The sequence below is a fragment of the Rattus norvegicus genome, chromosome 7 (assembly GCF_021556685.1).
Source record: "Rattus norvegicus strain SHRSP/BbbUtx chromosome 7, alternate assembly SHRSP_T2T, whole genome shotgun sequence".
NCBI lineage: Eukaryota > Metazoa > Chordata > Mammalia > Rodentia > Muridae > Rattus > Rattus norvegicus.
The window spans coordinates 56122193-56142671 of NC_141540.1; the positions used below are offsets into that span (position 1 = coordinate 56122193).

General features: G+C 42.8%; 1 protein-coding gene across 3 annotated transcripts in view; it reads right to left on the bottom strand.

Annotated features, from left to right (window-relative positions):
* The window catches only part of Zdhhc17 (zDHHC palmitoyltransferase 17), a 63736-nt gene extending 51032 nt beyond the window's left edge, over nucleotides 1-12704 (bottom strand). For 2 of the 3 annotated variants that reach the window (XR_015624322.1, XM_087558478.1), the window contains exon 1: nucleotides 12399-12704. Coding sequence is in view for 2 of the 3 variants with exons in the window: in XM_087558478.1 (XP_087414604.1) it covers nucleotides 12399-12491 (93 nt within the window). In the remaining variant the exon portion in view is untranslated. 3 annotated transcript variants of the gene reach the window in all.
* Between the last annotated feature and the right edge of the window lie 7775 nt (nucleotides 12705-20479).

Sequence of the window (20479 nt, forward strand, 5' to 3'; positions counted from 1 at the left end):
TACTACCACCACCACCACCACCTCCACCACCATTACCACCACCTCCACCACCATTACCACCATTACCACCACCACCACCACCTCCACCACCATTACCACCACCTCCACCACCATTACCACCACCACCACCACCACCACCACCTCCACCACCATTACCACCACCACCACCACCACCACCACCTCCACCACCATTACCACCACCTCCATCACCACCTCCACCTCCTCCTCCTCCACCACCACCTCCTCCACCTCCTCGACCACCTCCATCACCACCTCCACCTCCATCACCACCTCCACCTCCATCACCACCTCCACCTCCTCCACCACCTCCACCTCCACCACCACCTCCACCTCCTCCACCTCCTTCACCTCCTCCACCTCCACCTCCTCCACCACCACCACCACTTGCCCAAAGCAAAAGGCACCATTCACAGCAAAACACAAACCTCAATCTCAGAGCTTGAAAATGTTAATCTTACAGCACTTAGTACATTAACTCTCTCAATTCTATAAAGAATCCTTAAAACAAAGATTTTCTATTACTCTAGTGTTTTCAGGAAAGAAAATGGAGACACCCAAGGTAAAAAGTAATGTGCCCAAGGACAGAATTACTAGCAATGGACGTCGACAGTTAGAACACATCAATTCTTGAACTCCACACTTTCTTATGTACAAGAATGTAATCAGGCAAATCTTTACATCAGATGTGCACGAGGACACTGGGATTTTCTTTATATGAGATAGGCACATGAGGACACTGGGATTTTAAAGCAGTACCAATTCTCCTTCCCTGATTAGCCTCTGGTAACCATGGGCTCATTCTCCATTCCTATAGTTTCGTTATTTTAACTGTGTATACAGGGGCTGGAAGATGGCTTGGGTGGTCAAGTATCGCTGCTTATACAAGCAAGAATACCTAAATTTGGACCAGCAACATTCTTTTTTTTTTTAAAGATTTATTTTATTTATTATATATAAGTACACTGTAGCTGTCTTCAGATACACTAGAAGAGGGCATCGGATCTCTTTACAGATGGTTGTGAGCCACCATGTGGTTGCTGGGAATTGAACTCATGACCTCTGGAAGAGCAGTCGGGTGCTCTTAACCGCTGAGCCATCTCTCCAGCCCGCAACATTCTTTAAAAAAAAAAAACAAAAAAAAAACAAAAAAACTCAACAACATCAAAATTTTAAAATGCAGGTAGGGCTGGGAAATGCTCAGTCAATAAATTCATGCCATGTAGTCTTGACGACCTGATTTCAGATCCTCAGACCCACATAACAAAGAAGCGTGAGTGCATTTATAAGCCTAGCACTGGGGAGACACGATCAGCGAAATCCTGGGGTATTGCTCTGACCAGCCTAGCCTAACCACTGAGCTTCATGCCAATGAAACCCTTTCAAAACACAAGGACAGTTCCTGACACCACTTGCTGTTCCTCTGGTCTCCACATACAACACACACATACACACATACACATCTGTATATATACATACACATACTAACACATACACACACACACACACACACACACACACACACACACATACACACACACACCACACTCTTTATCAATCTGACCAAACTGGTTGCCTTTTTTTTTTTTTTTTTTTTGGTTCTTTTTTTCGGAGCTGGGGGCCAAACCCAGGGCCTTGCACTTCCTAAGCAAGCGCTCTACCACTGAGCTAAATCCTCAACCCCCTGGTTGCCTTTTAAAGAATTTTATAAAATTTATTTTAAAAAGCTTGGCAAATGCAAAAAACATCACAAGCTAGCTGGGCATAGTAGTGAATGCCTTTAATTAATCCCAGTTCTTGGGAGGCAGAGGCAGGTAGATCTCTGTGAATTCGAGGCTACCCTGGTCTACATAGTAAGTTCCAGGATAGCAGCTACATAGTAAGACCTATCTAAGGAAACAAACATACGCAAACACACACACACATACACACATATCACACACCAAATTAACTAAACTCAGTCTATAAATTTCAATGAACTTCTATACACGTCATTCTATGAAAACTGCACTGTTTACACTGGATTTCATGTTTTTTTTTTTCACTATATTCTCATGCCGTTATCAACCATCAAAAACAAAAGAATCCAGACAGACTTCAAACCAGAGGAAGGATTAGCTGTCCTCTGTCATAACGCATGTCCGTTCCTGCGCTCAGCCCTTCCTAATCCCTAATATTTAGCCCTTCTTGTTCTCATTTCTACATGTTCTACTGTACCCACATGTACCATTTGTTTACATATACACCTACACGGTTGGTTAGATCCTACATATGAGAGAGAACATACGGGTTTTTTCTGAGATAGTATAAACTCTCTTAATATTCTATGTTCGAAGTCTAGCAATTTTCCTACAAATTTTATGACTGGATTTTTTCTTTTGAGCTCAATAGTATTCCATTTTTTAAGAACAGAGACAGGATCTTATATAACCCAAGCTGGCTTGGAACACACTATAACTCGGGCTGGCTTTGAACTTCCAATAACCACTTGCCATAACCTCCCAAGTTCTGTACTCATAGCACATGTGAGCGTCATCATGACCAGCCTGAGTCCTGACCATCTGCCCTGATGGCTGCACGGATGACTGGGTTCATAGCTATAAAGAGCATCACAGACTCTGGATACTGCTGCCCAAGAACAAAATGTGCAGCATGGTTTCTAGTTAATGTATGTTCCACAGTAAGCAAAAAAGAAATTTTAGGGAGTCTTCAATAATGGTAAACATACATCAGTTAAGAGCCAAAGGCTGTACAAGCCCAGGAATGAGCCTTAAATATAAAGTACAGATTGAATGGCACTGGCACACTAACAGAAGCTGAACTGTTGTCGGATGTACCTCTCTGTTGCTGTATGCTGATGACAGGGAAAAATTACCAAGTAGAGGAAAGGGGCATGGGAATTCATTGTACTTCCTGTTCAATTTTATAGGATATAACTTAGCCAAACCTAAGATAACTAAGAAAAAAACTGTACATGATTAAAAACAGCATAGATGAAAAAATTTGCAACCACAGGTGTCTGGTGTCAACCAAACAATGATAAACTTTGTAACTCCATCATTTCTATCACAGGGGCAACCTGGGTTTCTATGTAGTTCTTCTGCTCACCAGAAAATCTGACTTTCACATCCATCAATTATCTCATTTGTAAAATAGGCACACAAAGCAGTGAAAATTAAAGAATACGTAGGTAAAAGTGTGTAGAATGCTGAGTTAGTGTTGAGGTTTGGTCTATTGCAATGTATTATAATTATTTTGTACTAGAAGGTCTAGACCTAAGAGTGAATTCTCACATTTACAAGCTTTTGTTTTATAAACCTTGTTCCTCAATTTAAAACTATTGGTTAAGTAAAACTGACTTCAGCCAATTATTGGAAGAATTAAAGGTAGGTGGGTTTGGAGTTTCCTGGTTGGTGTGGGAAAGCAATCCGTGAGAGGAGAGAAGAAGGCTCCAAGAGGAGATGGACCATAAGCACATGGCTAGGAGAAACAAGTATTTTGGGATACCATTAGGGAAGTAGCCAGTCCAGCAGTTAGAAAAGTAGATTAGGGGTTACCCCCAGTAATTGTCAAAGCCAAATAAAATAAGCATAGTCAGAGTCTCATTTATCTGTAATCTATGTGGGAATATGCTTAAATTGGTTGTGCTAATACACTTATCTCAATGTTACAGGTCAGTGTTAACAATTATTGCTATTATGTATCACAGTGAGGCAATAACATTAACTTGGTACAATGCCTCATACATTAAATGTCAAATTAGAACCCTTCCTTCTTCTGTATATAACTTTGCCCAAGTATCAAAACAAGGTCTGAAAGGTGGAGAATGAAACGAAGGGGCACTTGTAAGGATCCCCTTGAAACTCTTAAAACAAATATAACACAAACCCACACAGTAAAGAATTCTGTAGGGAAGCATGTTTATTGTAGGAAAGTTCCCTTTCAGACTTGAGCATACACATGTATTCTTCATCTAACTCATGTCCCCCATGAACACAGTTCTGATGAAGTTGAGATATGAGAGATAAAGAGCTTTCAATGTGTTGAAGTGTTCTTTAACATAAATTTCTTGGAGTTTCTATGCATCTTCTTCTGAATCGGAGGTTGGTATGGTACAGCCCCAGCATCTGAGTTTACAATTAGCTGCTACAGGAACACAGCATGCAGACTGCTTACAGCTGCTTTATACAGCAGCACAGTCCAGCACAGTTATGGTAACTGTACAGCCTGACATTCTGAAAAATATTATAACTATGTGGCATTGCACAAAGGTTTACAAATTTCCAGTCCAGGCTATTCATAACAATGCCACCCAGTAGTTCATTAGAAACTGTATGATGTAGTTAGCCTGACTAAGTTACCCTAACACCTCTCAGAGTATGATTGTAAAAGATAAATGACAGCTGGACATAAATAGATATGGTAAGTCACTTATTTGCCCAGACATTCCTCCCCAGCTCCAGTCACTTCGTCCTGACCAGCAACTGGTGGTCTAAAGCAGGCCCAGAAACTAAATCTGAGCCTCACCTCCCTATTGGGATGGTCTGAGCAGTTTGGCCAAAAAGTAAAAATAACTAAACCTGGCTTCCATGTCTATCTCACATGGACTAAAGAAGGTTGCTCCCCAGCAGGAGAGAACACAGCTGAAAGGAAGAGTGGTGAGAGTCTCAGCCACGCTGTGGCTCTCCTTCAGGGCAACTGTGCCCTGACAGGACCCCATGGTAAAAGACAGCAAAGTAAATCCTCCCTTTACCCAACTAATTTTTAAGTTTTGACACTTGCAATCAGAAGTTTCTAATAAAGTAAGAGCAACTCCATAATCAGTGAAAAACAAGATTTTTCCCCTATGAAAACAGGGATAATCCCATTAGTTTTGTTCATCTCTCGTCAAATCCTTTATAAACTGGAAAGTGACCACAATCAGAAAAATCATTCACTTGTTTTTTTTTTTTCCCCTAGAATGTGACAACAATTAAAAACATAAGCCATTTGGCATTCTGAAGCCTTCAGCTCCACTCAGCCCTCCACATCAACTCCACATCAACACATGAGGGATACTCCAAGTCCGCTGGGAGTACTCTGACTAACCAAAGAAACACTCTATTTGGCATGGATCAACTCTAAAGAAAGCAGAATTCATTTGGTAAGGTGGTTTTTTTTTCTCTTAATTTTTACTTTTGGGTGGTACTAATTTTGGCAATTAGTGCACCAATTTTTCTGCACAGAAAAACATATGGTTTAACCCTTTGCAATTCAAGGCATTGCCTTCCTTGCAGTTACTTCCTTTCTCAGAAGGCTACAGGTTCACTGACCTTCCTTCCAGCTCACTCACTAATAACTCTTTTAACAGAACCCTCAAAGAAGATATTGTCCCAGAACTGGATAAATAAGCCACTGAGTGAGATTCTTAATCATATGTTTATAAATATCATCCTCAAAACTCAAAATTAAGATACGTGATTTATTTACCCTTAAACTTTGTACCTGCAACATTTAAATTAGTAATACATCTCACTAGTAATACAATGGCAAGATGCCTTTAACAATAACTTATGCATCTTAACAGTAAAACACCTTTGTGACTGACACTGAGATCGTTTGGAGGTCTGTGTAATGCACATTACATTTAAAATACCTTTAAATTTTTTTGCTACATTCATTCAGTTATTTTGGAAGGGGGTGCCGCAGCCCTCATGTGGGGGACAATTTCAGGGGTTAGCTCTTTCCTCCACCATGTGGGCCCTGGGATTGAACCCAGATTGTCTGCGTGCCTTTACTCGTTCAGCCTTCTTATATTTCTAACACACCTTAGCTGTCCCCACCACAGCATCCGCAACAAACCCTAACAGCCTACAATCCATTCCTTTAATTTAACGCACGCACGCACGCACGCACGCACGCACGCACGCAAGCACGCACGCGCGCGCACACACACACACACACACACACACACACACACACACACACACACATCTCACTCATCCTCATCTTTGTCCATCCAGAAATATCTGAAAATCTACAGTCTTCTGTTTCACAATGTGTTACTTCATACACTTCATCACCCTGTGGCTTCAAATCTGTGACAAAGTCATACCCAGATGTTCTACAAACACTGTTTGAGACCACAGAGTAAAACAAAAGGGTTTATCATAAAAGCCCTCCACCTATCTTTGAGACTATTACTTACTGTAGTAATTCAGTCAGTTACCTCTAGGCTAGTGCCTGCATGCGCACGTGCACGTGCGTGCACACACACGTGCACACAAACAAACACACACACACACACAATTGCTCAATTTGAGATGCTGTCTATTATTACACTAATGGCTAAGATCTACTCTGTTTATCAATGGCAAAACACAGAACTCTGCATAAATTAGAGCTCATTTAGTTATTACAATAATCTCAAAATATTGTAACTTGGTGTTGGTGTAGACAGCTGGAACACAAGAGTTCAGGAGTTTGCCCAGGTCACTGGGATTTGGATACAAGCATCCTAAAATCATTCATTGCTCACACTTACAGTTTTCTATCTATGTACTCCAGAGTTCACTCATAATACTTTTAAAATAATCCCCACGAGTCATTAAGATGAAAATTTGGGTATTCTAGTTTCGTTTCTGGTGCTTTGATAAAATGCCCTAACAAGAAGACAACTTAGGGGAGAAAAAGGGTTTACAGTAGCTTGTGATTCAAGGCTACAATCAGCTGTAAGAGGGAAGTCAAGAAATCCGAACTTGAAGCCACTAGTGGCATGCACATCAGAGCCAAGAGAATGGACGCACACCTGCCTGCCTAGTGCTCAGCTTATTTTTAGGTCAAGGACCCAAACTCTTAGGTACACTGCCGCCCACTTTCAGGCTGGGTCTTCCTACATCAATTAACTTAGTCAAGACAATCCAGCAAAGCCAGCCTAATCTGGACAGTTCCTCAGTAAGACTCTCTTTTCGGGGAACTCTCTACATTGTGTCAAATTGACAATTTCAATAAACCACACCTTGAGCCTGGGGCCCATACCTGTAACCCAGGTACTTCAGGAGAGGCAGAAGAATCTACAACTCAAGGTCATCCAACAGGACACAGTGAGAGACCAGCCTGGACGACGTGAGACCCTATCTTAACAACAAAGATTGAAAAAAAAAATACAGGATAGAAAAATGACATTTTCCCCCGCAAAGTAAAAAATTCAGTTCTGCTAATTTTTAACTTTGGATTTATTACACTCCATAAGGTCAATAATCCTATTTTTCATTTTATATAGACTCAGTCATTATTATGTCTTTAAAATCTAAAAAGTACAATTATGATTTAGAGCATTTCTGTTTCAATTTTAAAAAAGGAGCTTGGAAAACTAGCTCAGTTGAGAATACTTGCTGGTCTGCCAGAGGCCCCATGATCAGTTCTGAGCACTGACGTGTGACAGCTCACAACCGCCCAGCAAGAGGGAGCTCTGTTCCCTTCCTCTGACCTCCACAAGCATGTTCACACACATACAAAAAAAATAAAAATAAAGCTTTTTTTGGTTTGTTTTTTGAACCAGTGTCTCTCTGTGTAGCTCTGGCTGTTCTGGAACTCTATAGACCAGGCTGGCCTCAAACTCAAGAGATCCATCTGCCTATACTTCCAAGTGCTGGATTTAAAGGTGGGTTCTACCACACCCAAATAAAAAAAAAATCCTAAAAAGAAAAAAGGCACCCTAAGGCATACTATCTAATGTCTGCAAAAAAGAGTGTGATGACAGAGTTGCCAGCCAGTAACATAACAGGAAAAAATCCTGTCTGCAGACATTAGTTTATACACATAAACAAATCTACCTCTAAATACTTAATAGGATGAAAAGTACAAATGAAAAAAAGATATCACTACTGGAGCCTGAAAAAGGAGACTAGGAAGCAAGCCTGTGAGATGGCAGGTACACTGTAGCATTCAACAGATCAAATCATGAGAAAAGAAAAGGGATAAAGACAATGTAAAATAAAGTGGCACCAATTAAAAGACATGTGCGCGCGCGCGCACACACACACACACACACACACACACACACACACAGTGGTAGCTAGTGGTTGGTTGAGGGTGGGGGAAGTGGGAAGATGCTGTACCAGTTTTGAAACCAAAGGAGGAAGTGGAGAGAAAAGTGAGAGCCCAGGTAATTCAGGCATTCCAATCCAGTGCTGTCAGATTCCTGACACATGGCGCCCCACCAATAGGCTGGCAGAAGGGGGTTTGTGATTTCCTTCTATTGAAGTACTGAGCTGATCTGCTGAAGTCCAGCTACTATAAAACAAGCAGCTGCTGCACTGCAAACCAACATATGGTCTGTATCCCTCCTCCCAGCCTCCTAACTGGTTATTCTGAGTGACTAGAACCTGACACTGCTAGCAGGCTACTGCTCCGTTCTGCACTAACTTGGATTTCGTCCAGTTACTCAGTCTTAAATATTTTGTGTATAGCGGTTAGATGTTCAAGTTGATTATCCTACTGCTTCCCAAAACAAAAACCAAATCACAACTTCAATCAGAACATCAGAGTTCAAAGAAATCTTGGAGATCATCTAATCTGGCCTCTTTATCTAAAAAGCAAAGAAACTAAGAATAGCTAAGCATCTGCTAACTCGGGGTTACAGAGCCAGAAGCAGCATCCTGATACCCTCCTGGCCAGTTTATCTATTTCCAAATAGCCTTAATTCTTTCTCCATGATAAAATGAATTAGCACCTATTTCAACAGAGCAACAGTAATATCAGTTTCCCTTTCAGTATTCACTACGATAGGCCATGGCCTATCAGTCCCACAGTGATAGCTGATTTTCAAACAGTAGCTTGTAGCTTATCTAACACTAACATTAACAATGACTACAAGGTTAGTAAATAGCAACCCAACTTTACAGTGAGGAAAGTATAATTCTACCTCAATGACAGTAAACAGCAAAGCACATTTAAAAGTATCCTATAGTGTTTCTCCCTGACCCTACACACACACATACACACACACACACACACACACACAACACTCACTTCTGAGTTCAGTACCACACATGGTCCAAATCTGATAAACACGTATTTATGAGATTCACTAAATGAATGGCATTTCATTTAGAAAGTAAGCTTTTTCTTACCAAAAATGCCTCTAAAAATGTTCCACTGTCCATGCAACTGCATATCTGTCTTAAAAGGGTTTTAGTAGTGGACTCTTTGCATACAAATTGGTGATTTTGCAATAGCGGATTCTAACCTCCTGTCTAGACTCTGTCTAACCTGAGGGATGCAGTCTGGCTGTGTAGCTTTCCTCTGGCTGGGAGCTTGGAATCCTCTTGTTTCCGTTCCTCACCTATGTGTATTATAGCTGTGTTCTGCCATGTTTGCTCACCTACTCTCTATCCCACAAATAATTTATCCATTTAACAAATACTTAGAAACTTTTGTGATAGCATTAAATCCAAAGAAAAAAGTAAAATGAAACATTTCTACAAAATGTAAATCCTATAAATTAAAAACACGTAAATTGGGTGGTGGTGGCATTTGCCTTTAATCCCAGCCCTTGGGAGGAAAAGGCAGGCAGATCTCTGTGAGTTCAAGGCCAGCCTGGTCTACAAAGTGAGTTCCCTGACAGCTAAGGCTACACAGAGAAACCCTGTCTCACCACACCCCACCCCCAAAAAAACCTCAACACACATAAATTTCTATATCACTCAAAAAGAAACCATCATGTCTAGTAGTGAAAGTGGAAAGATGACCTTACCAGAGTGCCTAAAATGTGTTCATTCGTGAATTCTGACTTACATTCCCATATGGTTAAACACAGTCTGGAAATATCGATATTGTCTGAAGAACAAACAGAAACTTTAAGACGTTTTTTCTTCCTTTAATTACTGAGGATTCCAAATTAGAATCCAGCACTAGGGATGAGGTGCTAGCAACACGGTTTGCCTAGTATGCACGAAGCTTTGGGTTCACTCCCCAGCACTGCATAGACAGGAAGTTACGGCACATAGCTGATCCACCGTATGAGAATTAGAAAGTCAAGGTCATTTTTGGATACAAAGGGAGTTGAAGGCTACAAGACACCATTCCTGGAAGAGGAAAAAGGAAAAAAGCAGGAAGAGATTGAGATCAAACAGAAGTAGCATCAGAATGGTAATCCCCATCAGTCGGACACAAAAGCCTATGTGCTCCATTAGCTCCTTAATGGACCATTAGTTAAGTATCACCACCACCACCACCACTACCACCACCATCACCACCCCAATTTCACAAAACTCTAGACAAACAGCCTGTCCTGTTCTGCTCCTAACACACTGTAAGGAATGAAGCACTACTAGATCTACAGCAGGTGCAAGAAACTAACCACAGAAAATAATAACAATTGCAGTCAGTCCCCAAAGTTACAGAACTTAAAACTTACTAGACCTAGTGCTTACTTGGTAAAAGAAATCTATATCTTATCAATTTCATCTGAGAACAATGGGGAAGCTGATTTTCTAATAACATACCATCTGTTAAACAACAAACTCATGGTACCTAAACTTCAAGCTCTCTATTACACCAAGCAATCTCTAGATTATTATTAGGTTAAAAAAGTGTTTTGAGACACAGTGTCACTATGCAGTCCTGGCTGGCCTGGAACTTGCTAAGTGGATTAGTCTGACTTCGAACTTAGGGACATTCCTGACTCCCAAATACTGGATGTGAATTACCACACCCTGCAAAATTATGTTTAGGGTAACGACATACACTTTTACAAAGAGGAAAGGAAAGTTTTGTTTTTTTTTTTTTTGGTTTTGTGTGTGTGTGTGTGTGTGTGTGTGTGTGTGTGTGTGTGTATAGTTTGGTCTCATTGAGCCCCAAGCTGGCCTCCAATTCATACTATCAAAGAGCTTTGAACTCCTAATCCGACTGCCACTGAATGTCACAGTACATTAAAATACATAAAACACTTTAAGTGCTTGAAATATACCCACAGAACAGATGAACAGAAATATTCCTTAACCACAAATACAACATAACATCAGAAAAGTTCCTGGACCTATTTCTAGGGACTAGGTGTAAACCAAAAGAAATCTCTAATGCCAATTCTACGTTTGTTAACACTTTAATTTTTCAAAAAGTTTCGTCTTACTACATAGCTGTGTCAGAAACCCAAAATATCCTTTTCTAACGAGACTTGTCCTGGCATATATTTCTAAGAAACTGTCTCATTTTGTGTAAGTATAGATAATGTGTATATGTGTATATATTTATGTGTGTAGTATATTTGTATGCATCTATGTGTGTATGTATATATGTATGTGTGTATATATATGATCAAGTTATGAAATAACGGAGTATTAATACGAAAGTGGTCCTTGTTATTCACAATATATAAAAAGAAAAATAAAGGAAGATGCAAAAGCCATAAAGAAATAAAACCAATCTAACGAAAAGTAACCACGTTTGTTCACCCTGTAGTGAACACCACGGGTATGTACACAACTCTCAATCTCAAAACAAGACCAGAGTTCTGCAGGAAACTGCGCTACTCTTTCCTGCCCTCCCCGCACCTCACATAGAACCGTACGGTTAAAAAACCTGGATGCACAAAGAATTGCTTCCAGGCCTTAACTAAACACAAACTCAAAGCTGGGAGGTAAACAACTGCAGAACGTGACTGATCCCGCACAGAAAACTGCTCACTTTCATGAGAAGATACAAAAGAAACGGTGGGAAACGTGTTGCGCTGTCTACCCTTCCCAATAGTCCCAAAACAGCGTTACTTTGTGACACGCTAATGTGTGCGTGGGTTTATTCCCGAAAGTTCTGACCCACTCTCTTTTCTTATGGCTTAAAGGCAAACACTCATACATCAAAATTCGCCGTCACCAGCGGCGAGCTGGTTGCTATGCCATATCCTGGAAGGACATCACTTTGCCCAAGAAACTACTATCCCCCAGGTACGGGTGAACTAATGGGAAGGGTAGTGTCATTCACCACCAAGAAAGAGGGGAAGAGGGGAAGAAAATCAAAAGCAGATAGGCTTCTTCTTCTCCCTGAAGAGGCTTGGAGCGAGACCAGGGACTTCAGCCGAGGTTCCAAAGTGTCAGGAGGCCTCCGTCGCCTCTGCACCCGCAGGCAACGCAGCAACAAAACAGAACCATCGCCATCCCCACCTCTGTCCTCCAGGCACCGCCAGGGACGGCGTCCCAGAGCCCGCCCCGGCCGGGCCCGCCCCGCTATCTCCTCCCCCGTTATCCGCTCGCCGCCGCGCTCGGGCCTGGACTCGCTTCTTCAGCCTCCCCGGGTCCCGCACAGGTCACCGCGCGGACGCATCAGCCACCGCCCCGGGCGAGGCTGGGGAAGCGAAGCCGCTGGGCCGCAGGGCCGGGAAGGCGCTCGGCGCGGTCCCTCACCTCCGGGTGGAGAAGGGGCACACAGCCCGTATCGGTATCGTACTCATCCGGGCCGTCCGCCATCTTGGTGTTAAATCCCTCCTCCCGCTGCATGCTGGGAGAAAGCGTTTCAGCCTCGCGGGGCTCGGCAAGGCGGAGGGCGAGCGCTAGGGCGAGCGCGAGCCCGGATGAGGGCGACGCGGCCCGCCGCCTCCTCCTCCTCCTCCTCCCCCGAACCCCCGGACGCCCCCTCAGCCCCTCCCGCCGCGGAGGGCGCGGGTCTCGATGCGCGTGCGCCGAGCGGGAGTGTGCTCTCTGCTGCACTGCGCCGGGGCAGCGGACCGCGCTGGGCGTGGGCGCCGCGGCCCGGGGGCGGGTCCCGGTCGGAAGCAGATGCTGCTCTGCTCCGGCTACCAGGGCAAGGCTGCGCTCGGGTCAGCACCGAGATCCCGCGCCGCATAGGGCAGGGTCGGGACCCGGCCGAGGGCTTAGGGTGTGACCCCGGAGACCAAGGATGCGTTCTCGCCTCGGTGCCTGTGCCTTGGGGATACCCGGAGAAGCAAGGACAAAAAGTGGCTTCCTGGAAAAGCTTTTGTTATGTGATGCCCTCTTGCAGTTGAGCTAGGACATTTTTAAATCATCGTTTTGACAAGGTCAAAGCCCCACACGGTTCCATCTGCTGCATTTTAATAGAACTCTGGAATTCTAAAGTGAAACCTTTTAAAATGAAAGCTCTAGAGTGTGACCTAGATAAAAATGATTAAAGCCGTCTTTAAGAGGATTTTAGGGTTGGGAGGGGACTGATAGAACAATTGTAGAAAGGATTTTCTGGTTTTGGCTACTAGGGATTGTAAATCTCGACGGAGCCTGTGCACATTTAGCAGAGAGCGATTGTCACACAGGACTGATTAGAGATTCTGCTAGTAACCCTCTCAAAACCAAATCAGCTAAAGATCACCGGGGTGGGGGTGGGGGGACGGGGGTAACCTGCAGTCGGACGAAACCAGATTTGATAGTAAATCGGAAGACATAACAAGGGAAAAAAGAATAGGGGGATGGAAGAGGAAACCCTTTTGTAAGGTTTGTGTTCCCGCCAAAAGAATCTGAGGAGGGTCTAGGGAAAGCCGAGATCCGTTCTGGATTGGACATCATCGATTCTAAAGAGGTGAGGAAAAGCCGGGAGTAACAAGGCATTGGACAAGATCCTGAAGCTAGGACAATTCAGTACTGGGCTCTCCCAGTAACGAATGAAAATGGCAAAGTAGACCTAGTAATCGTCGGTAAAAAGGCAGTATTCACTCGGAAAAGGATGAATATGCTATTTTATAGCTGCTTCCTTCTGGTGGGGGGGAAAAGAAGTGATCTCTGTTCTCTTTGGAGCTGGCTGTATCTGTGTGTATCCTCTCAGCACAGCTTTTCCTTCCGGCACGGACCGATTTTCTTCTCTTTTTCTTTCTTTTTCTTTTTTCGTCCTGGCAGAAACCAGAAACCATGCAAACCTAAACAGAATTTCTAGTTCTCCGTTTACAGCACCAAAACTGTTTTCAGTCACGTGTCAGCATGAACAGAATCCTTTTTACTGAATCGCCTAACCTTTAGTCTTTTTACTTAAATCTAGAAAAAAGGGGGAAATAAACAGTTGAGAAGTTGTGGCATTAAAACAAACAGGAAGTGAACGACAAAACTAGGCATGGGGAACAAAAACAAACAAAAATTTTATGAGTGCCCATGGATTAGAAGTATTCGTGCAGGTATATGGTGGGAATATTCATAAAATATCATAAAATATTCCAGTTCAACCTGGAAACTCTGGGTTCACAGAGGGCTTTCTTTGGTAGAAAGGTCCAAGTCAATTGAATCAACATAATCTACCCTTTAGCTCACATGGTAGGTTGATAATTTAAAAGATGCAGTTTAACTAGATAACAAAATTAGGTAAATCAAGAGATTTCAATTTTCAATATATATTATATATTAAAATATGAGAAAAAGCTCATATTATTATATATACAGGCTCCTTCTTTCTGTCCACTATGAGTCAACCGGCATTCTCCATAATGCTCCCACTATCTGCTTGGCTTCACTAAGGCCAAGAATCGATGAAACAAAGATGACTGACCGAAACCTCCAAAATCATAGATAAAAATTAATCCTTCCTCATCTGGAAAAAAAAAAAAAGTCTAGGTCTCTATGTGGAAAACCTGGGACACCTGAGCCTGCTTGCTCAGCCACTGCCAGACATAGACTTCTTACTGATTGTCATTATCCGACTGGCTGTTGGAGACATTTGTGTTTGTAACTTCCGAGAAACCTACAGCTTCTAAAGGAAAAAACATTACTATTAAAAGTGGCTGCAGGGAAAGCAACACAGAGAATGAAAAACCCACGTCGTCCTTCCTCACTGCAGCACAGCTGAAATAAATAATTACTGAAGGAACAACCCCGCAATCCGAGAGCAAACGCATCCATTTTCATTTTCATGAACAGAGGCGCGCTCAAGAGGTGGCATTTACAAGCCAGCCTGGACCTTGTCCCCTGACTGTCTCAAAACAATTAAAAGAACGAAAAAGGACAGCAGGTCTTGGGAAAGCGCATCAAACTGAACTAGGTTTAGTTGGACCAAAACGAAGCAGTTGACTCTCTTCAGACTCTGCCTCATGAATCACTGGGTTCTTATCTACACAGCCTGAATCTGATAATGTTTTCAAGAGTCGGTAGCTACAGCAGGTAATATACCAACTGCGGGGTTGACGAAAGAAAGGCCTTCGTAGATAAAAAAGGTACAAAGTTCAAAGAAAGCCATCCATGTGTTAAGAACAGGGAAGTGGATTTAGATTGAGGAATTGGAAGGCTCCGGGTGGTATAGATGTGGCTTCATAGAGAACCTGAGAGACAACTCAAGCTAACGCAACTTTACCCACCGTCTAGTACATCTCCAGTTTTACCACCCCACAGGGGGCAAATGATGGAGAATTTGGAAACCCGCTGAAAGTCACAGAACCAGGCTGTAACAGAAACACATCAGGGAGCCGCCTGAACTTCCTGGTCGGTGCCTTCACCGCCACCCCTTATGTCTTCTGTTATAATTATCTGCAATGAAATATTTGATTTGAAAAAAGTGTGTAGGTACATGTGTCTGTGTGTGGATATGTGCATGTGAGTGTAGTTGTCCATGAAGGCCAGAGGCATTGGGACCCCTGGAGCTGGAATTACAGACAGTTCGCCAGACATCAGTTCTAGGAACTAAACTCCAGTCCTCAGCAAGAGCAGCAAATGCTCTTAACCATCGAACTATTTCTCTAGCCCCTATTCAGTGTTTTGTTTTGTTTTTAAGACATGGTAAGAGCATTCAACAGGAGATCTGAACTTTGACTGCATGGCACAGCACTGGTAACTGTAGCACAAAGTTGTGCAAGGGATCAGTTGATACACTTTATACACACTGAGCAGCAGCTCACCTCTGCACCCTGCCCTAGCCCCTGCCAATCTCCTGCTGTGCTTCTAGCAGTTTGACTACCTTTATAAGCAGAAGCAGGCGGCATTCCTTCTATGACTGGCTTATTTTACTTAACACAATGTAAACCCAAGGCTTATCTATGCCACTGTATGTGTTCCTTTTTTATCTATGAATGCCCCTCAAAGAGTGCTTACATGCTCTCCATATCTTGGCTACTGGGAGCCACGTTGGTTGAAATGCAAAACGGTGCATACATATATATAGCGTTTATTAGAATGGCTTGCAGGCTGTGGCCCAGCTGGTCCAATAATGACTGCTTCCCTATGGTGGAAGGTTCAAGAGTCTACTAGTTGTTCAGTCCACACTGGATGTCTCAGCTGGTCTTCAGTGAATGAATGAACGGACTTGCCAGCAAGAGCGAGAGCAAGCAGGCAAAGAGAGCAAGCTTCCTTCTCCCATGTCTCTTAGGCTGCCCACAGAAGGTGTGATCTTCCCATCTCAAAAGGTCCAGATGAAAAGTGGGTCTTCTCACATCAAATGATTTTATTTTTAATCCCTCACAAGTGTTCCCATCAGTTTGAACTTTTGTTAATTCCAGAGGTAATCAAATTGACAACCAAGACCTGCCACCCGCAACGGTTCTCATTTCTCCATATCCTTGCAAACACATTCCCATTTCTCCATATCCTTGCAAACACCTCTTCCTTTTTTCAGTTTCTGGTAGGTTGTTTGGTTTTAAGGGGTTTTAGTGTTTTATTTATTTCTTTATCAGGTTACAAAGTAGCAGGTTTTTTTCTAGCGTTTCCCTCCCACGCTCTTCCTGTCCCCCTTCTCCTCTTTCTCACCTCTCTGATGAACCCTTCCGCTCCTTCCATTTTCATACCATATGCTGCATAGCTTTCTCCACCTCCTTCCCTTAAAGCCTCCTTCACCCCATCTTCTAGTCTCCTGGCCTCCATCCACATTCACTCCCACATGTTCATAGTTAACAATGAGAAGCTGTTACAGGATCCACATATGGTAGAGAACTTCTGTTACTTGTCTTTCTGATCCTAGATTACCTTCATAAAATACTTTCAGGCTCCATCCTTATTCCTGCAAACTTCGCAATTTCCAGTTCCTGAGTGGCTACATTTAAATTTCACTGTGTCTGAACTCGCTGTGTTCATTACCCATTCATCCGTTTTGTAGATCTAAGCTGTCTCCCTTCCCTAGCTGTTGTCAATAGAGCAGCAATAAACGTGGACGTGCAGGTGCCTGTGGTAGGATATGGAGCGTTTTGAGTGCAGGCTCAGGACAGAGTAATGGGGTCACGTGGTAGTTTTATTTTGAGTGTTTTGAGAAGTGTCCACACTGATAGTGACTTCACCTACTTACAGTAGTTTTTCTGCTTTGAGGCAGTCTAATGTAGCCAAGGGTGTCCTCAGACTCCTTGTGAAACTGAGGAAGACTTAAAGCACGATCTACTTCTCAAGTACAGGGATTACAGGAGAATGCTACTGTGCCCAACCACCTCGTGGTGTTCCATAGTGTCCACACTAACTCGTGTGTAGTTTTCATCTGAATAGCCCTAATAATTAGCAACTTGGGGCACCTTTCATAAAGCCGTTGCCATTTGCATATATTTAGAGAAATGTTTATTCCTTGGTCCATTTTTGCTGGATTGTCTGGGGTTTCTCCAGGAGTTGTAGGAATTCACTGTCTGTTTTGGATACCGGCTCCATATTATTTACAATGTTTCTTCCACTTCGGAAAGTAGGTTTTCTGCTTTGTCCATTGACCGCTTCTCTGAGTGGATGGCGTTTAGCGCAGTGCGATCCTGCTCGTCTAGCTTTGCCTTTGTTGCTTGCTGCTGTGCGTTAGATCTGAGGAGTTGTTGCCACGTCCAAGATCGGGAAGATTTCACATGCTTTCTTCTAGAAGTTTGTGCAATTTGAGTTATTGCATGTCCGTCTCATTCTGAATTGATTTTTGTGCAAACTTCTAATCTAATTGCATTCTTTTTGAATGTGGGATACACTTTTCCCAGAATCGTCATTGTTTCTCTCTCTCTCTCTCTCTCTCTCTCTCTCTCTCTCTCTCTCTCTCTGTATCTTTTGACTATGTAGGGATTTTGTGGTCCCATATAAATTATGAGTTTTAGGATTTTTGTGTACCTTCTTTATAAGGAAAGCCGCTTGGGCTTTTAAGGAATGCATTAAAGCTATACATCATTTTCAGTAGTATAGATATTTTTAGCAGCAGTAATTTTTCCGAAATAAACACATGAATGTCTTTCAATTCAATTGTCTTTCTTGATTTCTTGCATCAATTTTTTAGAGTTTTTTTTTTTTTTAGTGTACCAGAATTCCTTTCCTTAGTGTTCCCATTTTCTTCCTTTTTTTTTTTTTTTTGATGGCCGTTGTCATAAATGGTACTGTTTTCTTAAATTTCCTTCTCAGATAGTTTACCGTCATGCACATAAACACACTAATGTTTGTTTGTTTTAGGACAGGGTCTTATTCAGCTGCCAAGGCTGGCCTGGAACTCAGAGCAATTCTGCTGCCTCAGTTTCCGGAGTCTCTAGAGTTACAGGTGAGAGCCACTAAACCCAGCTTGACAAGTGATTTTTCATATGCTGATTTTGTTTGTACCATATGGTTTAATTTTTTAATTCTAACATATGACAAATAAACATTTTTGCACTCATGTTGGAAATAGTAACCATAACAGAGGTACTTTTAATCTTAAAATTCTTGGATTCTAGTCCTCAGATTATTTGGACTGGCTAAGTTCTGTTATGTAATCACAGTACTTTTAATCCTATCAAGTATATTGATGGTAAGATTTCTACATAAATCGTTGTGCACATTTCTGTGTGTCATTGGAACTGCCAGGATTAGAACTAAAAAATACTGCTACTGAGAACCAGGCAGAGGCAAGGACCCACATGGTCCAACACTGTACAACCCTGCTTTAGGTGAAATGTGAACCATTTCTTCCCTTATAGTCAGAGTATGGCTGAAGATAAGCTCCTAAGAAGGCCATTTAAGAAGAAACAAAATATACATTATAACTAAACTTTTAGGAAAAAGCAGCAACATGGTCTCAAGTATTCCCCACTCCCTTCTCTATCTAGTACCCTGCTCTTGCTTTTGCCACGTCGTTAGTCACTGGCGTTCCTCACAATGACTACTGGTTTACAGAACGAATGCCGGTGAACCGTCCCTGAGCCAGAAAGCTCTTACTTTTGGCCACTTTGGAGGAACTGGCCCGAGCTACCTGACATTCATTCTCTTCACTTAGTCACTGTCTTAGTCACTGTGAAGAGACAGCATAATCAAGGCAACTCTTATAGAAATGGGGCATTTAGTTGGGGACTGGCTTATAGTTCCAGTGCCGTAGTCCATGCTCATCATGGTGGGGAGCAGAGAAGTATCTGAGAGCCACATCCGGACCCATAGGCAGGCAGACAGACAGACAGACAGACAGACTCTGGGCTTGGCATGGTCTTTTGAACCCTCAAAGCCCACTCCCTCCAACAAGACCCACACCCCCTAATCCTTCCAATCCTTTCAAATAGTGCCACTCCCCAGTAACTAAGCATTCAAATATATGAACCTATGGGGGTACTTTTTATTCAAACTACCACACCATTCCTAAATCTAGAGCAGGAGGGGCCTGACTACAGGCGTGTGTATTTAATTAGGAGTGGAAGGAGCTAGAGCTGTAGAGCTGCGGTGACTAGATTTGGCCATGCCAGACCTGTGCTAGTGTTCATGTTCAGAGTTTCATTAGGACAGCATGGATATTCCAGAAGTGTTGCAGGTTGTCGGCTGATCTCGGGCCATCGCTAGAAAGTTCTCCAGCACTGCCCCTTCTCCACACTTCTGTTATTAGAGGAGCATATTATATCAGGAACCTCGGGCTCTTCTTAGATTAACCTCTTTACCTGAGGGTAAACTGGAATCAGAAAGCAGGGATTTTTATTTTTATTTTTTAACTATTATTTCAGTCAGTGTCTCAGTGTGTCCTCCTGACTGGCTCGGAGTTTGATTTGTAGGCCAGGCTGCCCGTGGTCTCAGAGTTTGGCCTGCCTCTGCCTCCTGAGTGGTGGGATCAGAGTTTCAGGACGGCTAGAACTATTACATAGAGAAACCCTCTCAGAAAGAAAAAAAAAGAAGAGGAGGAAAGTAGAAAGCCTGCGTTCTGAGGTTATGTGCTCTACCTAGCTGAAGTTTCTATGTCCTTTCCATAGAAAAATATCCCCAGACAGCCACTTGCTCCCCAATTTCAATGAGTATCCCTCCAGCCTCCATTCTTATCAGAGTCAGCACTCCAGTTAGTGTTCCCAAACTCAAGCCTTTCTTGAGATCTTTTCTAATATTATAGAATAAGAGAATGAAACACACAGAAGCATTAGGTGTTTTTTTTCCCCCTCGGAAACTTGAGGGTATTCACGTGAGTTCCAGTAATGAAGCTCAGGTCCTTTACCCTGCTGAGCCATCTCAGCCCCTCCCCCAAGTGACGTCTTAAAATTTTAGTTCTTGACTAGTGCACTTAACCTGGACTCTAGCAAGTCATCTCCCCTGTTGTCTTCAGACAAGTAATCCTCAGCAAATGGGATGAAGAAGACAGACTATCACAAGATGCTGGCTCTGGCTGG